Source organism: Vigna angularis, chromosome 1, assembly GCF_016808095.1.
Source record: "Vigna angularis cultivar LongXiaoDou No.4 chromosome 1, ASM1680809v1, whole genome shotgun sequence".
Taxonomy (NCBI): domain Eukaryota; kingdom Viridiplantae; phylum Streptophyta; class Magnoliopsida; order Fabales; family Fabaceae; genus Vigna; species Vigna angularis.
Window position 1 is genome coordinate 58,638,062 of NC_068970.1, and position 18,614 is coordinate 58,656,675.

The 18,614-nt window shown below is 31.7% G+C and overlaps 2 protein-coding genes across 3 annotated transcripts; both read right to left on the bottom strand.

Moving 5' to 3' along the window:
- Positions 1–789: 789 nt before the first annotated feature.
- Positions 790–7,229, bottom strand: LOC108323874 (protein HEAT INTOLERANT 4). 2 transcript variants are annotated; one of them, XM_052880410.1, is made up of 14 exons: positions 6,903–7,229; positions 6,569–6,607; positions 6,423–6,476; positions 6,243–6,306; positions 6,064–6,122; positions 5,580–5,704; positions 5,411–5,470; positions 4,656–4,714; positions 4,322–4,401; positions 4,107–4,145; positions 3,411–3,473; positions 3,274–3,321; positions 3,072–3,200; positions 790–1,057 (listed from the first exon to the last, which is right to left on the bottom strand). In XM_052880410.1, exons 1-14 carry the CDS (start codon positions 7,044–7,046, stop codon positions 1,013–1,015), a joined length of 1,008 nt encoding a protein of 335 aa, XP_052736370.1. In that variant the 5' UTR covers positions 7,047–7,229; the 3' UTR covers positions 790–1,012. The 2 variants fall into 2 exon arrangements, with proteins under 2 accessions (XP_052736370.1, XP_017412164.1); XM_017556675.2 differs by having other exon boundaries at positions 790–1,168.
- Positions 7,230–12,933: 5,704 nt separating this feature from the next.
- Positions 12,934–15,180, bottom strand: LOC108340064 (uncharacterized). The gene is made up of 2 exons (XM_017577295.2): positions 14,871–15,180; positions 12,934–13,303 (listed from the first exon to the last, which is right to left on the bottom strand). The coding sequence occupies exons 1-2, from the start codon at positions 15,102–15,104 to the stop codon at positions 13,085–13,087; spliced, it is 453 nt and encodes a 150-aa protein (XP_017432784.1). The 5' UTR covers positions 15,105–15,180; the 3' UTR covers positions 12,934–13,084.
- Between the last annotated feature and the right edge of the window lie 3,434 nt (positions 15,181–18,614).

Sequence of the window (18,614 nt, forward strand, 5' to 3'; positions counted from 1 at the left end):
AATTGAAGATGATAAACTCATCACTGCGAAGAAGTTTGAATTTATGGGTGAGAATTAAAAAAATCATATACTTTTTAGTATTTTTTTTTTCTTTTATCAAACTTCTACGTTATATTTGGTATTAGACTTATCTTTTATAAATGACTTTCTGTTAATTTGATTATTTTTTTTAACATATTCATTTTAATTGAATATGATAAACTTACTACAATGAGAAGTTTGAATTTATGGGTGAGAATAATAATAAATTATATATTCTTTCCCCATATCAAACTTTTACGTTAATAAAATGTGAAAAATCCCCAAGTCATTCAAAACAAAATGTGAAATACTTGAAATATACTTGAAATACTTCGCGCTATTGTAGTCATGTTTTGCTGTTCTTTTCTCCAACCAAAAATATATAACTTTTGTTACAAGAGAAATCACATTTAACTATACAGTTTTAGTATCGGAGATAAACTTTCACAACTAAATAAAGTAAAGCAACCATGATCGTATACAGGTTTTTTCTGTAGTTGACAATAGCCACTTACAAGATAAATTAAACTACATTTTAATAATTTCTTAAAATTATATCAATCATTATTAGTAATTGCAATAGATACCCAATCAACCACTTAATCTAGATGGCAAACAGGAACTACACAATCCAAATATCAAAGGATGAAACCAACATCACTAACATTTTGGAACTATTAACTCACCTTATTCAAAAGTCACATTGCTATAGAATAAATCCATAGAAGCCACCATGCAATCACAAAAAGCTAAATTATAGACCAAACAGCAATGAATTAATTTCTTCATTTAGCTCAGAATCAAAACTGTCGTACATAGTAACTTTGAAGGGAAAAAGAATTATCCGACAGCCACGCAAGTCGCAGCTCCAGAAGCTCAGGAATTCTCTTCAACAATGAAACAAGAAACATGTCTATACTCCTTCCAACACCTAGTTCACTTCTCTAGGATCTCTGATCTACAGTTTTACATTGTATGTCGCTTTAGACAACTACACTGGCAATGGAATTTCGATGGGGCACCAGGGGGTTGCCTCCTGAAATTCATTCATGATAAACAAAACATCTGTTGTGTTAGGCATAACAAGTTTTGCTGCCAATCACAGAACCTCATGAGCCTTTCCGTAATACCTGTTAATGAACGGAGACTGCAAACACAGATAATGATATTCTATAATTATAAGTACATGGACAATAAATTTAATCAAGAAATTCAACAACGTTCATTCAAGTTCTGTTCTTCACTCTTATTAACCATGATGAATTGTTAGAGCAATATATTGTACGAAGTACCAAATTCAATGTGAACCAAGCTGATGAGAAGAGGGGAAAAGGAAAAAAGGAACTAAGGATCCACAGAAGCAAAGCACCTAATAGCTCAACGATTTTATAACTCTAATATCGAATAGCCAACTGATTTTTCAAAATATAGTATAGCCAGTATCCTCATACAATCCATCAAAGTTGAAAATGAGAAATTGAATACCTATTTCCAAGAGTGCTTTCTAGGAGATACACACATGTATATAGGCACCCCTCAAATACCCGCCACTCTCCCTCAATGTTCCACCATAGGAATTACCAGTTTTCAGAGAATAAGCTAATACTAACAAGACGTTTGCGTCATTAAAAGAAAGGAATGAAATAGTAGCCACGCTGGAGCAATAGCAGCTGTGACTTTAAAACACGAAACAATAAAATTGCCATTGTCCTACAGTGCCACTCCGAACCACTCCACCGCGATAGTAGCTATTACAAGCACTATCGTCTACCTAGAGAGCCCCTTCTTAAAAAAAATATCAGGCCAATAGCCTTCTGCTTTGGTTTAAAGCACATGGTCTTTTTAAAAGAGTTTACCAAACTGATATACACACATTTATGTAGGCAACCCTAAAACGTCCACCATTCTCCCTCAATGTACGCATTGTCATTAGTCTTAAATTGTCCTCAATTGTTAGGGGTGTTCGGGGGTACAGTAAGGTTGGATAGTGTTTCACTAAACTCAATATCAAACCGATTAAAATAATTTGGGTTAGATATATTATTTTTCTACCAAAACCGAACTCAATACCAAATAAAAAAATATCTTCACTTTTCACAACTGGATATTATAAAGAAAATTGAGTGTTAAGTTTATCAGTGGAGTAAAAAACCGACTTCATAAATGACATGGAAGTCTACAATATAAGGCCCATGGATGGGTTCTCCATTAAAGATCTAACATGGAATGTTTGGGCAAGGAGACCAAGGACAAGAAAGGAAGAAAAAATGGTGTTTAATGTGTGATTTTTCTGAATCTTTATTTTTATAAAACATGTGCAAATACCAAATAAAATTCAAAATATATTATATAATGGATGGGTTGGATTCACCACCAAAACCTAATATCCAACCCAATGAACGATGGCTTTGTTGGGATTGGGTTGCATTAGTTTAGGTTTATGGTACCATAAACACCCCTAGCTATACGTATTAATATTATCAATTTTCAGATAATAAACTAAATACCACAAGATCAAATAACACATTCGCAGCTTGAATAGAAATAAAAAAGTATGTAAATAGTAGAGCCGCTACTTTCAAAAGAGATTAGGCAATTGGCCTCCCGTTTGGCATAATGCCATCTTTTAAAGGCCCGTAAATAATACACATTGTGAAGGCACCCCTCACCCTCAATGTATTAGAAGACTTAAATATTCCAACGTAGGAATTACCCCTTTTCAGAGAACAGGCTAATAACATAAGATCAAATAAGACATTTGCAGCAAAAATAGAAATAAATGTAATAGTCGAGCAGATACTTTGAAATAAGATTAGGCAATGTGCTTCAAAATTGGAGTAAAACCAACGATTTTTTTATAGGGGTTTCCTTAACTTAGAAGTTGAGGATTGAGTACCCCTAACTCATTAATGTTATTCTTTACAGTTTGTATCTTTTTTTTATTAAAAGGAAGATATTTCATGCACTAACCATCTAAAATCCTATTCTTAATGAGTATATGTTTTTAACAAGAGAAAAAAAATAGTATAATGGAATGCTTGAAGACCCACCTTAACATTTGATACATCTGGTGCATCTGGAGATTGAACAGGGTAGAACTTGTAAAATCTCATAGACTCAAATGCAGCTTTAGTTTCCTCACTCATTTCTTCAATGGCCTTTTTCCGAGCCTCCCTTGCCTAAATGAGGTAAAATAGGTTAAAAATAGAAGAAAGTGTAAAGTGAAAAACAGTATGATCGGAACCAACAAACCTCTCTATTAGCCTTCTTTGCTTCACGAACCCTTTCCTTGACAAATTCCTAAAAAAAGTAAAAAGTATCAACCTAACTTCTTACTTAAAAAAACCAAGAAATTATGAGTTAACTAAAGGCCTTGTATAATTTGGTACCTTGAATGCATCCTTTTGATCTTCTAATAACTCCTCCTCCTCAACAAGTTTATCGGTAAACTCCTGTAAAATATAGAATAAATAAGTGTATGAGGCCTTTCTCTATTGTCCTTTGACTTTCCATTTGCCCTTTATTTTTACCCTCTATATATTAGGAGGGAAGTACAATCTAGAAACAGTGAAACGCATACAATCTACATTCCAGAGTCAATATTGTCGAATTCAGTAGCATAGCAACATGCAAAAGTTTAGAGTTTACACGAGGAACTGTAAAATGACAAACGAAAAAAACAGAAGTAATTTGGTTTTGGAAAAAAAAAATTCTCTCATTTCATTTTTCCTTTTCACTTTTAAAATCCTATTTCTTGTTTTCAAATATTTGTATGTGAAACGATTACTGAAGATTTGCATGAAAAACAATGACTTGTTTTCACAATTTATAACACAAATATTTAAAAACAGAGGGCCAAATAGTATTTCGTAATTAAAATTTAAAAACATATGAAAAAAATATTTTCTAATACCAAATGGTCCCTTAAAATTCCAGCAAAAATAATGTCATGCTTCGGGAAAACTCGGTTATTATAGGATTGTCAGTAGAAAACGAAAAATAACTAAGAATTTGATTTTAAAATTGCAACAGTTAGCTGGGGCTTAATCTGACATGTTCCAAACTACCCATAAGTGAATTTTTACCTCAAGTTCATCTAATTCCCAATCAAATTCACAGAAGACCTGCATAAAAGCAACACATAAGTAAACATATACCAAATAGAAAATTAAAAAGGGTAATAACCTGCCTATCTTTTCATGAAAAAATTATTTAGAAAGGTAATTATATAACCATATCATACAAAAAATATCCCAAACACTACTGATTCACTAGGAAAAGTTGTCTACAATGCAATTACCGGCTTTGGCTCGGCAGGAAATATTATAGGAACTTCAGTGCTCTGTTCAAGTTCATCTTCCTTAAATGGCTGATAAAAATCTGCAGAAAGAATACCAGTCAATAACAAATTATCCTAACAGGAACATTAACACTATCTCTTGAAGAATCATTATGCATTGAAAAAAATGAAGTATCAATATTTGATCAGCAGAAAAATAGCATTGTCTACAGATCTCCATCATTCTCACTTGTTTAATAAAATTCCATCATCTTCCTCCAATTAAATAGAAGTAGAATAGTATACATAATATGCTAAAAAAACAATTTCAATATTCTAAAACCGGTAGACTTACAAGGCAAGCAGTATTCATATTTTTTTAATCTATCCAACTTCAGGTGTTTTAAAGCAGACCTGCAAAGCAGATTACAACATGGGTAAGATAACTCGTTCATATCAATATAAGCTACATCAAGGTCAATTGGAAGAGATTACATGAGCAAAGATCATAAATAAAAATGACAACTACAACAGTAGATCACTTCATCAAGTTGCCTTCGGATATAAACTGTCAAATACTCAGTTTTCACAAATTAACTTTCTACAGATCCACAAACTCATTTATTTTGGATGACACAGATGGCCCACGGGTCACCCAACAAAGATCAAAGTAAAGGAAGCAGAGTAAATAAATTTCTAAAATAATTATAATTTAAATGCTACATATTTTGAGAGGACAGTGGACGGAAGGCTTGAAACCAAACTAAATGAAAATTTAGACAGTAAAGAATACTTTACGCAGGTCACCAACAGGAGAGGGTAAAAATAGGAAGAAAAAAAAAAGAAGCAAAAAGTTGAAGACTTCTTCATACTACTTGAAAAAACTACAGATTGTATTATGCAGCAGCATGCAGATGCGGGAGGAGAATATGATGCAACCACCAAACAAAATAACTAGAGAAAAGTCAAAGCACAATAACGAGATTAATTGAGCTGGCTACCCTAAAACAGTCAGAATCCATGTTTCTCCAAGAACAGCCCATTTAGAAGATCCAAAACAAGCAGTAGAACACAAAAAATTAAACAAGAGCAAAAAATAATGAGCTGTACCTTCTCTGGTTGCAGCTCAAGATAAATATTTGGGATTTTATCCTGTCCACTTGGCTATCTCTGTTTAAGACATAAAATTGTACGAAGGTGTTTAGAGATGGCAAAGAAGCAATGTTTCATAAACAGAATCCAAAGAAACCACCAAAAACAAACTAATTGAGATTAATACCGATCCTCCAAGGGAATATATGGAACCCAGTCCATTTTCATCTGCTTCATGGGAATTATCTCTTCAGCCTCTCTTTGGACTGAGTTTATTCCAATTTTATCAGATGGTGGGAAAGGTGATACAACCTGCAGAATGACGTTGAAATACTTTCAAAATTAAAATTAAAATCCAAACATTCAAAACATCAAAAATTGATAAGGTTGCTTCATCACATAAAACGGGCAACAGAGCACATTCAATGAACCTGCACTTCCAAGTAACACCTAAATCATTAAGGATGTTAAAGTCACCAAAGAACCACACCCCAGAAGAAAAGACTCGCAAATCAAAGAAACAAGCAATATAAAATGCATACTGGAAATAAAATGGTAAAATCAAACAGTCTATTTTCCTGAAAAAGCTCAGAAGCAAAAATGATATTGATAAACAAAATCAAGAGTGTTCGTGCTGAGATACATGTAGACAGTGCATTTTAACTACTTACAGCTACTACAGCAGGTACGCAGACAACTTTGCTTTCCCCTTTGAACATGACGAGTTGAGCTGCAGCCAGAAAATCACCGTAAGATGATGAACAACCAAATATTTAAGGGGAAACAGCACAACAAGCAAATCAGTCGCCTTCAAATCAACAAAAAAGAATAAACTCCGCAAGCCACTCACGCTCAGTACAACCAAAGAGGTAAACTTTCTTGTCATACAACACGCCACCCTCTTCAAACGCATTCTGAAAACATACCCCAGAAATCACAACACAATCAGCAATTAACCAAATAAATCAGTTCAACTTTACTGAAAAACATATCACTAACGAGAAACCTAATCAGCCCAATCCAACCATACTTCTAGATTTGAGAAATCCCACTTGAATTGATACACGGTATCCAATTGGTCCCACTGCCATCACAACACGAAACGGTCACAAAAAGAAACACGGCACGGTCATAAACGAAGAAAGTTCTACAAAATAATTGAACTGACAAACAAACCTCAGTTCCAACGGGGAATGTTTCCTTCCACAAATCTTCCTACAGAATCCAAAATATCAAAGCCCCGTTTTCCATCAGTAAAACCAACACAACGCAAAATAAAATTAAATAAAAAGCTAAAAAGTTATCATAGCCACTTCCAAGCTGAACAGTTAGCATAACGAACTAAAACTGAAACGAAAACACAAGAAAGAAAAAGCACCGAAAAAATCGTTTCTTCAGAACAAACAAAACGGTTCGTTTCATCCCATTATTGAGAATGCTCAGTTAAAGAAACGGTCGGAATCGAAATGAAAGCATTGAAACGGTGATGAAGATGAAGTTGTTCACTAACCAAGTTGCGCTTATCTTCGAAGTACTCAGGCTCGGATTGAGGCTTGGAGGTCCTGGCTCGTTTAGCTCGAGGCTTGTTGTCTTCGGCTGCGTCCTGTTTGGCTTCTTGCTGCTGTTTCGTCTTCCTCTTAGTCCCCTTCCTCATTGTGCAATGAGTAATCTATCGCTGACGCCAAACAAGGAAGAAAGATAAACGAAAGAAGAGAGAGAGAAAGAGAAAGAAAAATAGGGTTTGGGTTTGGATCGTGCGTGCGCAAATAGAGACTATAGAAGGCGCTGGATCCAGATTCAAATGAAGAGACAGGCAGAAAATAAAAAAATATATAAATCATAAATTAGTGAATAAATATGAGAGATTTTATAGGGAGGGTGTGAGGCGTGAAAACAACGCACACGGCTATTCTTCCTACACCTTTTTATTTTTGTGTTCTATTTTATGTCCTTTTTATTTTTGTGTTCTATTTTATGTCCTTTTTATTTTTTATGTTCTATTTTATGTCCTTTTTATTTTTATGTTCTATTTTAAAGTTTAAGTTTTTTTGTAATAAACTTATTTGAAAGTCGAATATAATAACTTTATTTAAAATATAATTTGCAATGCGAGTCAAACTAACTTAAATAAAAAGAATAGCTTATGATAGTATTTTTAATATGAATTTATAAATTCGATCCTTTGTATAAATCAACCTGCTTAAAAATTATAAAGATACATAGATCGACGTAAATAAATGAAATTTAAATATTTTCATAGATCTTTGTAAATTAAATAGGTTTTAAAATTATTTTTATAAAAGAATCTTTAATTTTTCAGTAGAAACTTTGTTTTTATTTGGTACTTTTGTGTGATATTGAATTTAGCAGAAGGTCATGTGACAAATTCTAATAATAACACTTCGCAGTGACAATGGTACATTCCAACATCCACTGCATCTAGACAAATTCATAGATCCGTTAAATAACTGTTATTTAAACCTTGAAATAAATTTTAGGGCAAGATTAGTAATTACAATTAATTTTACTTCCTATCTTTTAAAGAATAAAACAATTAAGTTGAATAATTGGTTAATTAGCATTACGTATATTTAATAAGAGGTGGATTGTTAAAAGTATTAACACTAGAAAAAAAATGATATTCATTCTTATTTTATACTAAATAGATATACAAAAATTATCTCATCTCGAACAATATATAGTCATATTTATATATTTTTTTTACGATTTTAATATGAATTAATTTATTTATATAAAAAATAAAAATCATTTGTAAAAAGTATAATATTATTAAATATTTAATATTAAAATTCTGTATTTTTATTTATTCGTTATCAAATATTTTGAAACAAAATTTAACTGTATAAAATTTAAATTAGAAAGTTAAATAACAATAGGAGATTTTATAAAATATTATGCAATTGTATGAAAAATAAGTATCACAACAGTAAAATATCTATTAATTTCGAAAATAGGAACATAATAATTTTTTATTCTCGTTTATTCACTATAAGATATTTTGAAACAAAATTTAATTATATAAATTTAAAATTAAAATATCAAATATAATCAAAGATGAGATAATTGTATAAAAATATTACACAATTATACGTAAATAAAATATTTATTAATTTTGAAATAAAATTAAAAAGATACTTTTAAAAGATTATAAAAATAAATATTTAAATTTATAAATATTTTAACTTTGGTAATTTACTTTAAATTTAAATAAAATATCTTTTTAATATACACTGATAAACATTATAACACATTACCTTCTAACCGAAATAAATTGATAAATAAGTACAAACAAGTCTACATATTACTCTCTCTTTTTTTATATTGTTAGCATAAGGTTAAAGAGCATAAATTTTGATGATGTCACAAAGTCAAGTCTTGCTTTGATTGTAGAAAGATCTTCATGAAGACTTGTTTTTATATTAAAACTTTTATAATTTAGTATATTGATGTATAGAATGTGGTTTATCTTTGATATCATGTATTGTTTACCTTAGGTTGCGTTAAAATTTATTTTAAATTAGAAATCAATTATGACTTGCCATAATTGATTATAATTAGCAATTATGAGAATTTTTAAGCAAGTTTTTTATCGTTGTGCATTCATGCATAATCAATTATCATAATTGATAATGGATTTTTGGAGGTATCCTTTACTGAGATTTCTATAAATTAGACTAAGACTCTCATTTTAAAATACGAAAAACAAAATAAGAAATATAGAGCGAGAACTTTCACAGGGAGTGTGATTGAGTGTTGTTGTTGTTGGCATAGAGTAAGAACTTTCATAGGGAGTGTGATTGAGTGTTGTTGCTATTGTTGAGTTAAAAGCCTACCAGTGAAGCATTCAGAGGAGGTGTTCATCCTTTGTGAAGATTCATAGGAGGTGTTCATCCCTTGTGGGTTACAGGGAAAGTGACTTTCATCTCTTGGGGTAACAAGAGAGATGTTCTAACTTTCAACTTGTTTATTTTCTTTGTGATTGTAACAGTTTGTTGGTTTGTGCTAGTGAAGCGTTAATTCTCAGTTGAGATTAACAAATGGATGTAGGATCTGATCCGAACCAGAATAAAAATTACCTGTGCAATTTTCTCTATTCCTTACTCTTTGATTTTGTTTAAATTGTTTAAAGGAATTTTTATTTACGAGAAAATTTATTAAAAGAATGATTTGCGATAAGAAACCAATTCACCCCCTCTTGGTTTGTTGAACGTGTTAACCATTCCGCTGTGCCACTCTGACATATATGAAACAAAACAAAATGAAAAAAAAAAGTAAGTATAATCGATGAGTTAGTCTTTAACTATTACAAATAAAATGAACCAAACAAGTTTAGGAAGAAAATATAAAAATATTTTAATTTTTCTCTCTTATACATCCATCAAATTTTATTATATATATCTAAGAGTTGCAAAAAATTTGGGAGAATCACATGATCAAGTGATATTTCATTTTCAAAAACTAATATTTCAATTTCAACTCAGAAAAAAAAAGAGTTCCTTTGAGTTAATTTTCAAAATAGAATGAAACTTGAAAAATGAATAGAAACAAAACAAATCTATGTTGTACTTTCTTCTTTATCTTCATGAAACAAAATAACTGAAAGATAAATATAATTAAGGGTTAAATATGTTTTTAGTCTCTTAACTATCAAGCGTTTTTGGGCTTAGTCCTTCTTCCAAACTTTACTTCACTGTCATCTTTTTCCTTAAGGAAACTATAATATTTAGTCATTCATGACCAATGACGTTAATTTTTTCTTAGGTTGCTAACGATGTGCCACATCACTTTTCCTTTTGTTGAAACATGACAATCCTTCCTTCATGCATCTTCACGTTGAGGCTTATCTCCTTCCCTTATTCATCTCCATCATGGAGGTCACGATTGGTTCTATGCGTGATAGGGCTTATCTACGACGGCGGTTTGGGTTTGTTATGTAAGTGCGAATGGGAACCTGAAGATTGAAGCTTTCGTGAGAGGGTTTTGAAATGCGATTTAGGGTTGTTGCATTGGATTCTATGGCGGTTGGCGGCGATGGCGGCTTGCGCAATAGGATGCTCACGATTGAGTGGTGCTAGTGCTAAAACAAGGAACACTCCAAGTGCTTCCTCGCACAGGCACCCTCTAACGGTGCTACAATTGTAGTACCCACTACCGTAGTAGATCCTTAGCCTGGTTCGAATCAGCCTCAACATTCTCAAATTGCTTTTGGTTATGGTGGTGAATCAACTTCTTTGAAATCATATGGTATTAGTAGGGGTGGGAGAAGTTTCAACATCAATCAGAATTTGGCATCTAATGTGGTGGCAGAGAAAGAATACATAGAACCATGACTACTACAGTAATTATCCAGTAACTCTTCCTATGAGAGAGGCTATATTTTGGAAATCTAGAGCTTTTTGATGAGGAGGAATTTGAAGAGGTTGCAAAGTCCAAAACATATGATGAAGATGCATCAAATTTAGCAATGAAGTTAAGCCTTTTGGAGGGAAACCTAAAGACAAATATATTATTGATTAAATTGCCTTCAAAACTGCCTATGGTTATACAATCAACTGAGATTGAAGCCATAATTGGCCTAGTGTTGTGGCATTTTGTCATGAGAAGTTTTTTGGAGTTTCCTTTATTTGTAACAAAACAATCTTATGAAGTATAATATGGAAACAAATAGCCAATAGGCAGTTGAAAATGAATCTCAAGCATAATTGTTTGCTTCATAATTGGAAGAGTAAAAGAAAGTTTACATGATTAAACGATAAAGGTTAATTGAGAGAAAAGCAACAATTATTATAAGTGTACAATGTTGTAGATAATTTATTGGCTTTAGATATTTTTATGATTAAGGATGAATATTTTATTTAGATAGAAAAGAATACGAGTCCTTCTGGTTGTGCATGAGAAGCATAGTAGAATCCACTAGCATGGTTTAATAAGCTCAGGGAGTGAAATCAAACGGTGGAAAAAAATAATATGAATTAATTTGGTCTTTGAAGTAGGAAAGTGAAAACGGGGCTCCAGATCCACTACACCACGTTGGTTAGGATTTCATCAAATTGAAGCTAGGTTTAGGTACCAGATTGCATAGTGTGTCTTACCCACCATGTGATATATATTATGTTTATAGAGAAACCATTGTTATAGGCTTATATAATTCCTCAAAATTAATTTTCAATACCCTTTTATTTGAACAGGTTTTAATTGAGGTGGGACTTTAATTAAAAAAACTGTTGTTGTTTTTGTTAGGATTTGAAAATGTCAATGGCAAGCGAATCAAGCTGGATAGGGAGGAAGCTAGTGAAACATATCGGGGGAATGTCCGATGCTCTATCAATTGTTGTTGATTTTGGTTTCTCCATGTTCCCTCCCCGATCCCAGGTACCATATTGTCTTTGCAAACATTTATAGTTTGAATTTATTGAAAATCATAAAATTATGTAGGTCTTACTAATCTAATGAACCTTACCGATGCTTCTGTATTTTTTAATAAATATTAACCAGTAGAAGGGTGCTGTTAGCACTCGTCTATTTTTTTCATCCAATGTGAATTCAATCTAAAGCATTGGGGCCAACACAAGCCTTCAAAATGGGACTCCAAATCCACTGCACCACGAACTTTCTTCTCTTTCTACTGTTGATATTGAACATTTTTCATTCTCCATCTTTCATAACAAACCCAATGTAACCACCTCCACCACTCGTTTCGTACAAGTCCTCGCAAAGATCACCAATCTCAATGGGTGAAGTGGGGTCCTCACCGACGTACCAGACGCTCACCTTCGGGCACTGATTGTTAGAGTTCCCAACCCAGGCATATGAGAGGGTGTAACTGACCTTGGAGGGGATGGTGAAGCAGTGGAAGCCGCAAACCGCGACAAAAGTCCTCCACGGTGACGTCCTCGAACGTGAGGATCAGGTAGATTCCGTTGCGATGATCGACGAGAAGGTTCTACGATTGGGGCCACTTGCCGTATCAAATGAGGTGAATGTTGATCGGGAAAGACAACACCAACACCATATGATATTTGAGTTTCACCAACTCCGAGACCCTCGAATCGCTTGGAGGAAAAAAGGGTTCGAAGGGGTGAGACTTACGGGTTGAAGAAAGTTTAGAGGATGATGGATACGAATAAGAGAGGGAGAAAAGCCTCAACATGAAGATGCAGGAAGGAAGGATTAACACGTTTCAGAAAAAGGAAAAGTGATGTGACACACCTTGAGAAAAAAATTAACATCGTTGGTTATGGAAGACTAAATATTACCTTTTCCTTAGGAAAAATGATGAAAGTGAAACAAAGTTTGAAAAATGGACTAAACCCAAAAACGTTTGATAGTTGATGGACTAAAGACATATTTAACCATATAATTAATGAATTCGTGTTTTATTGTTAAAGGTTAGATGAATCAAACAAGTTAATTTAGAAAATATAAAAATATCTTAATTTTTTCTTCTATACATCTCACCAGTTATTTATTCTTTATTATATTTTAATAAATGTGCGTGTGTATAAAAGGAATTGCAAAAATTTTGGGAGAGCCACATGATCCTTGTGTCCCTATAATTTAAGAAATTATACACCCTATTTTAAAATTTAAGAAATTAATAACAATTTATAAGCAACCTATTCAGGTAAAATTAAATTGAAAAAGGAAAAAGAAAACAACTCATAATGATAATCAGCTTTCTTTAGTTTTGTTATGTTTTTGTGTTGAAGGATCATCAGATGTAGAATCCTGACCAAGACATTTGAGGAATGCTTTTTTGGCCAAGTTGAAATAATAACAAGGGTGGAGAAAATATAGGGACGAAGTTGAAGCTTCTCCCTCTGCAATCTCTTCTCTCACAATTTCTCTGCTTCCATTGCTTACTATCTCACTTTTAATACTTGCATTTTCCTGCCAAAAACATTATTATATCATGTCAATTCAATTACTCAGGATATTCATTCAACACTTCTAAAATAACAAACACTACTCGGCAAAAAGGAAAACAAAAAGACATTACTCTGAGTATTCTATGCAGCAACTAATTGAAAAGAGACAAAATAATTTATCAGTCGTCCTTTAGAAAAATGAATGTGCATTATTCAGAATCCTTCAGCATAATCATCTTTATCTTCCATGTTATTCTCAAACAATATAGAAAGTCTTTTGTCAATTTCAAACTCTAGACTGAGTTTTTTTAGGAGACAAGTTAACCATGTTGCTATCATAAGAGTTCTTCTTTTCCAGAAAAAAGAACAATTAGAAAAGTCAAATTTACGATTTGGAAAGAAGTAATAACACTGACTACATACATGCTCTTCCTCAACAGAAAACCAACCAGGTTTGACTGTACAACTTTTGAAGTAATATTAAAGCTTTCAACACCAACCAATAATTAAATGTACACATTATTGGGTGCTGTCAAATTAACAGAGCTAAGTAAATATTGTCGGTGGAATGAAATGAATGAATAGAAACATGGAAGAGTCAATTTTGAACTGGAGTAGGGATACTTTGGTTGGTGGCCTCAAGCAAATGGCAAGAGAACCTTGTTTTCAAGCCATCATAATTTCCCTGCTAGCCAAAATATTGCCTATTTTGACTTTAAAATACATGTTTTGAATATTTTTTCTGAGATGAAAACGTTAATCAGACAAGAGAAACTTGGTACAGTTTTATAGGTGTTGTTGACACTGGTCTTTAGACAAAATTAGAATTTAATCTTGATAGCTTACATTGGCATTTCATAAAAAATTCAGTAATTGGAATGTTAAGGTAAAAATCCAATTTTAGCAAGAGAGAACAACATTAAAAACACTCAGAAAATTACATCTGAAATTTGTCTAAAATCATTGCATTTAGAAGAAAGATAATCAAATTCGGCATTAAGGGGGAGAACGAGGGGTGAGCTGAAAGTTCTCTCTGGGATTTTGATTATCATAATTCAAAACATCAGAACATTTTAGTCAAATCAGTTTCTTGCTTTCTTCTCCTAATTAGAAACAGTTGCTACGTACCAACCTAGAACTTTGTTATCCATGAAACCTAGAATCATATTTGCAAACATGTTACTGATCCACATCAGAGTCCTCCATTTCCAAATTCATAGAACAGTCTAAATACTAAATGCAATTAAAATCCAACAATGAGAGGAGTATTGAAACAATAAACTCCCAAAAGATCAACAACCTAGATAGATTTATCAGAAGAAAAGACCAACAACAGAAGCCTAATATGAACTTTAACAAACCAACATGAAATTGTCAGAAGACATCAAACAACCTAAGAAAATAAAAACGAAACAAAGCCGGAATCTTAGATTTGTTTCTTTGAGAAGATCTCAGGTTTCACCCTTAGCTTTGTTAGAAAGGTAAAAACATAGAAGAGGTTAGAGGAGCAAGATGACATCTTTATTCGTTGGGAAACATAAGAATCCAAAAGGGTAAAAGAAAAAAGCAAGAAAGGGAAATGGGTGTACCGGGGTGGTCTGAAGACGGTTGGTGACGGCGGTGGAGTGGTAGTTGGAGGGTTGTTGTTGATGTTGTTGAGTGGTGGAGGCAGTGGGAGCAATAGAGGGGTGAGAGGGATCTAAAGCAATGATGGAGAAGCCAAATAGAAGGGCAAGAAGAAGAAGCAAGACCAAAAGTTGAATCCAAATGAGCCATGGGACACTCAAAGTCTCTATATTCAGCCCCTCTCCAAAATCCAACATAGTAGATTAGATATAAAAGATGTTAGAGAGAGAGAGTGTGTGTCCCTGTTTTTTTAGAATCAGCAAAAATGTTTTGATTTGTTGGAGTTTAAAACCATATGAGAGCAGACACAGATGCTACAAATTAGAAAAGCTAGGGGCATTGATCCTCTACGGGGACAGTTTCGCTCTTTCACTCTACTTCAAAAGTAATAGCCGTAAGATCAAATTCAACGATCACGACTCAAAATCAAGCGAACAACTCACAAGCCGAAAACTTTCATCACACATCCCTAGACAATAATTCCTATCGGCGTAATAGATATATTAAGAGTGCGGCTTAACAATATCCTCTTATCATAGAATAAATCTAAGACCTTAGGCTTCATTCCTTTTATAATTAAATTTCACTTCAGTTATTATTTATTATCAGTTATTATTTGTTATGTTGTTACTATTTATCTTATTATTTTTTTAGATAATTATTAGTCTAATAAAAACATAAATTACAGTTGATATTATCTTTAAATATAATAACAACTCTTAAGAACCTATGATAAATAATTATTTTCACATAAAAGATCCAAAAACTGTTAGGATATTGTCACAGTTCAAATTATATAATTATATCTCATCATCAAATAATAGTAAGAATAGAAAAATATAGATATAAATTGACCTAAATGAAAAAAATGTCAACATTTAAATAAACTTAAACGCAACTACTTTGAATTTTAAATATAATAATCGTAGTACTATGTTCGTTCGTTCGTTTGTTGAGTCTTGCTTTAAAATTTACTATCATTCATTTTCTTTTACTATACTATTATTTTTTATTCTGCAAAGAATGTTTGGTGGGAGGAAAATTTTGTACACCTAAGAATTAGAAATATTAGATATTATGATTTATATTAATGATTAGATTTTATTTTGTTGGTGAACAATATTTCTAAAAATGTTCGCCAAAATCATTCTTTTTCTATCATGTTAATTGATTCGATAAAAGTAAATGAACTATGTTTTCTATAAGAGATTCTTTTTTTACTCGGGAAAGTTAGGTATAAAAACTTTGTGTGAAACTTACTTATAAAAACATTTTTTGACAATTTTGAAGGTAACTGGAACTAAAAAAAATTAAAATATTTTTATGCTATTAAAACAATTTTTAAACATTGGAAAGACGGTTGTGCATTCCATCAATATTATAAGGATTCTTTTAGAGAAAAAGAAACTAACGGTATCCAAATGAGGTTTAAAAGATATTTCATATTTAAAATTATATTTTTTTTTAATTAAAGAAGAAGTGAGATAGTTGACTAGAACAAAATAATCTTTTGAGATTAGTTTTGATAGAAAATGTTACCTGATTAAGTATTGGAGTGATATTAAAGAAAAAATAATAACTAAGTTAAAAAATGTTTTTATATAAAAAAAATTGGTTGTGAAATTCTTTATGATAAGTTATTATTGATCAAACTTTCTTATAATAAGCTAGAAATAATTCATTAAACTTTTCATATATATATATATACTTTTAATAATTAAAACTTAAATTATTGATATTCATACTTTAATTTGAGATGTTATTTTATATTTATATTCTTCAAACAATTATAACCATTCAAATTTTTTCATGTTAATAAATTAAAGTTAATTATATATGATATAATTTCATTTTTAAATATAGCTAATAATAGATCCACATGGGAGCCGATATCCTTTGCAGCCCTTATCAAATTATCTTGTGCGTGTCATTTGTTTGACTTGAAATCTGATAATCTGACGGCTGTTATTTAGGCTGGAGAGGGTATGAGAGAAATAGATAGTGTAGAGGATCTGAATCACCGTGGTACACGTGAATGTGAGGGCATGAATCAGAATAGTTATTCCAACAACTGAATCCAGTCTTTAGAAAATTTGTTTCACCTTTTTCTTTTTCACCAGTAATGTATGTATTTTAACACCTCGCTCTTATAAGTGGAAAATATGTGCGGTTAATATTAATTTTATATTATAATAAAACTTTATAATTGTTGAGTTTTTCATTAGAGAAATGCTAGATAGATTAAGCATAATGTTTCATTAACATTCCATATAAAAAATTCAACATAAAAAAAATTAATCCAAAATCTTATGATAACAAATGTGTGAGCCTCTTTTTGTATAATAAATACTTTTGCGACTCGTTTGTGACCAAAGTCATATAAAGACCTCCAATGAGTTATTTATGAATAATATTAGATAGTGATACTCAAATTAAGAAAACAAAAAACTAGTTTTGCAATATTTTTTCTTTATAGAAATATGTATATTCCTTCTACTAAACTTTAGTCTTGTTCTAATCATGTTTAATAAAAGATTAATGATATCATGATACACTTTTACATTCATTTGACACAGGTTACAAGGATAAAATGGTAAAAAAAGTACAAACTTTTGTATTGTTTCAAGAAAAAAGAAAATAAAAAGCAAGTAAGGATAGTGTCAAATGAATGTAAAATATTTAGGTGTGTCAAGAATCTTTACTCTTAATAAACACTCTAAAAATTATCAAAATCTACACCCAAACGTGTACTACTGTTTACAAGTACGCTTAATATTGTACTAATGTTAAAAACTTACTCCATCAAAAATTTATAAAATAATTTCACACACATGGCTTATTTACCCACATAAAAAAGTTTCATATCAAAAAAACATCTTAGCGTTTTTTTAGTATTTTCATTCAAAATTTATATTATCCTTTTTCTATGTATTTAGTGGAGTCACAACGTAAAATCACAACAAAACATTTTAACATGTTAAAAATAAACTAATTAAATAGAATTATCAACAATTAAATAATAATTATATTTCAATTACATCTAAACACATACATAAATAATAAAGTAGGGGTGATAAAACGCGTTAAGCCGTTATGTTTAAGCTCTACTCAATATTGGTATGCTAAAAACGGGTCAGGCTGAACTGACCTGCTTGTTTTTTTTTTGTTATCGAAAGTCTAATATCATACAAAAACGAAGTGAAATTTTTTATTTTTTATATGAAAACAAGTCAATGTCGGGCTGTCAAATTATCGAATCGATGTCGAACTGCAAAAGCTAATTGAGTTTCTTCAATTAAACATAAACAATGGAAACATTGAAAATGGCAAAGAGCAAGACAGACTGGTCTGGAGATGAGAGGAGAACAATGGAGATGAACTCAAACTGTGTTAGTGTAATGAAGTTAGGCAATAGGTTGGCCTGTCAGACAAGGCGGGCTAGTTGATTTGGATTCCCAAGTTGAAAATGCTCTCCTGACCTGCCTTTTTTGACCGGGCTAGTGGGCTGGCCAGTCGAGCTTGACCCTTTTTTCCATCCCTACAATAAACTCATGTATAATGTTACAAGATTCCACAAATGACAAATGTCTTCAAATAGATTCATGTTGAAGTTTATTCTACCAAAAGCTACCTCTAGACTCAATTTAAGACCTTTATCAATAATGGACTAAAGAATTAGGGATTTTGGTCAATTCATGTATTGACAT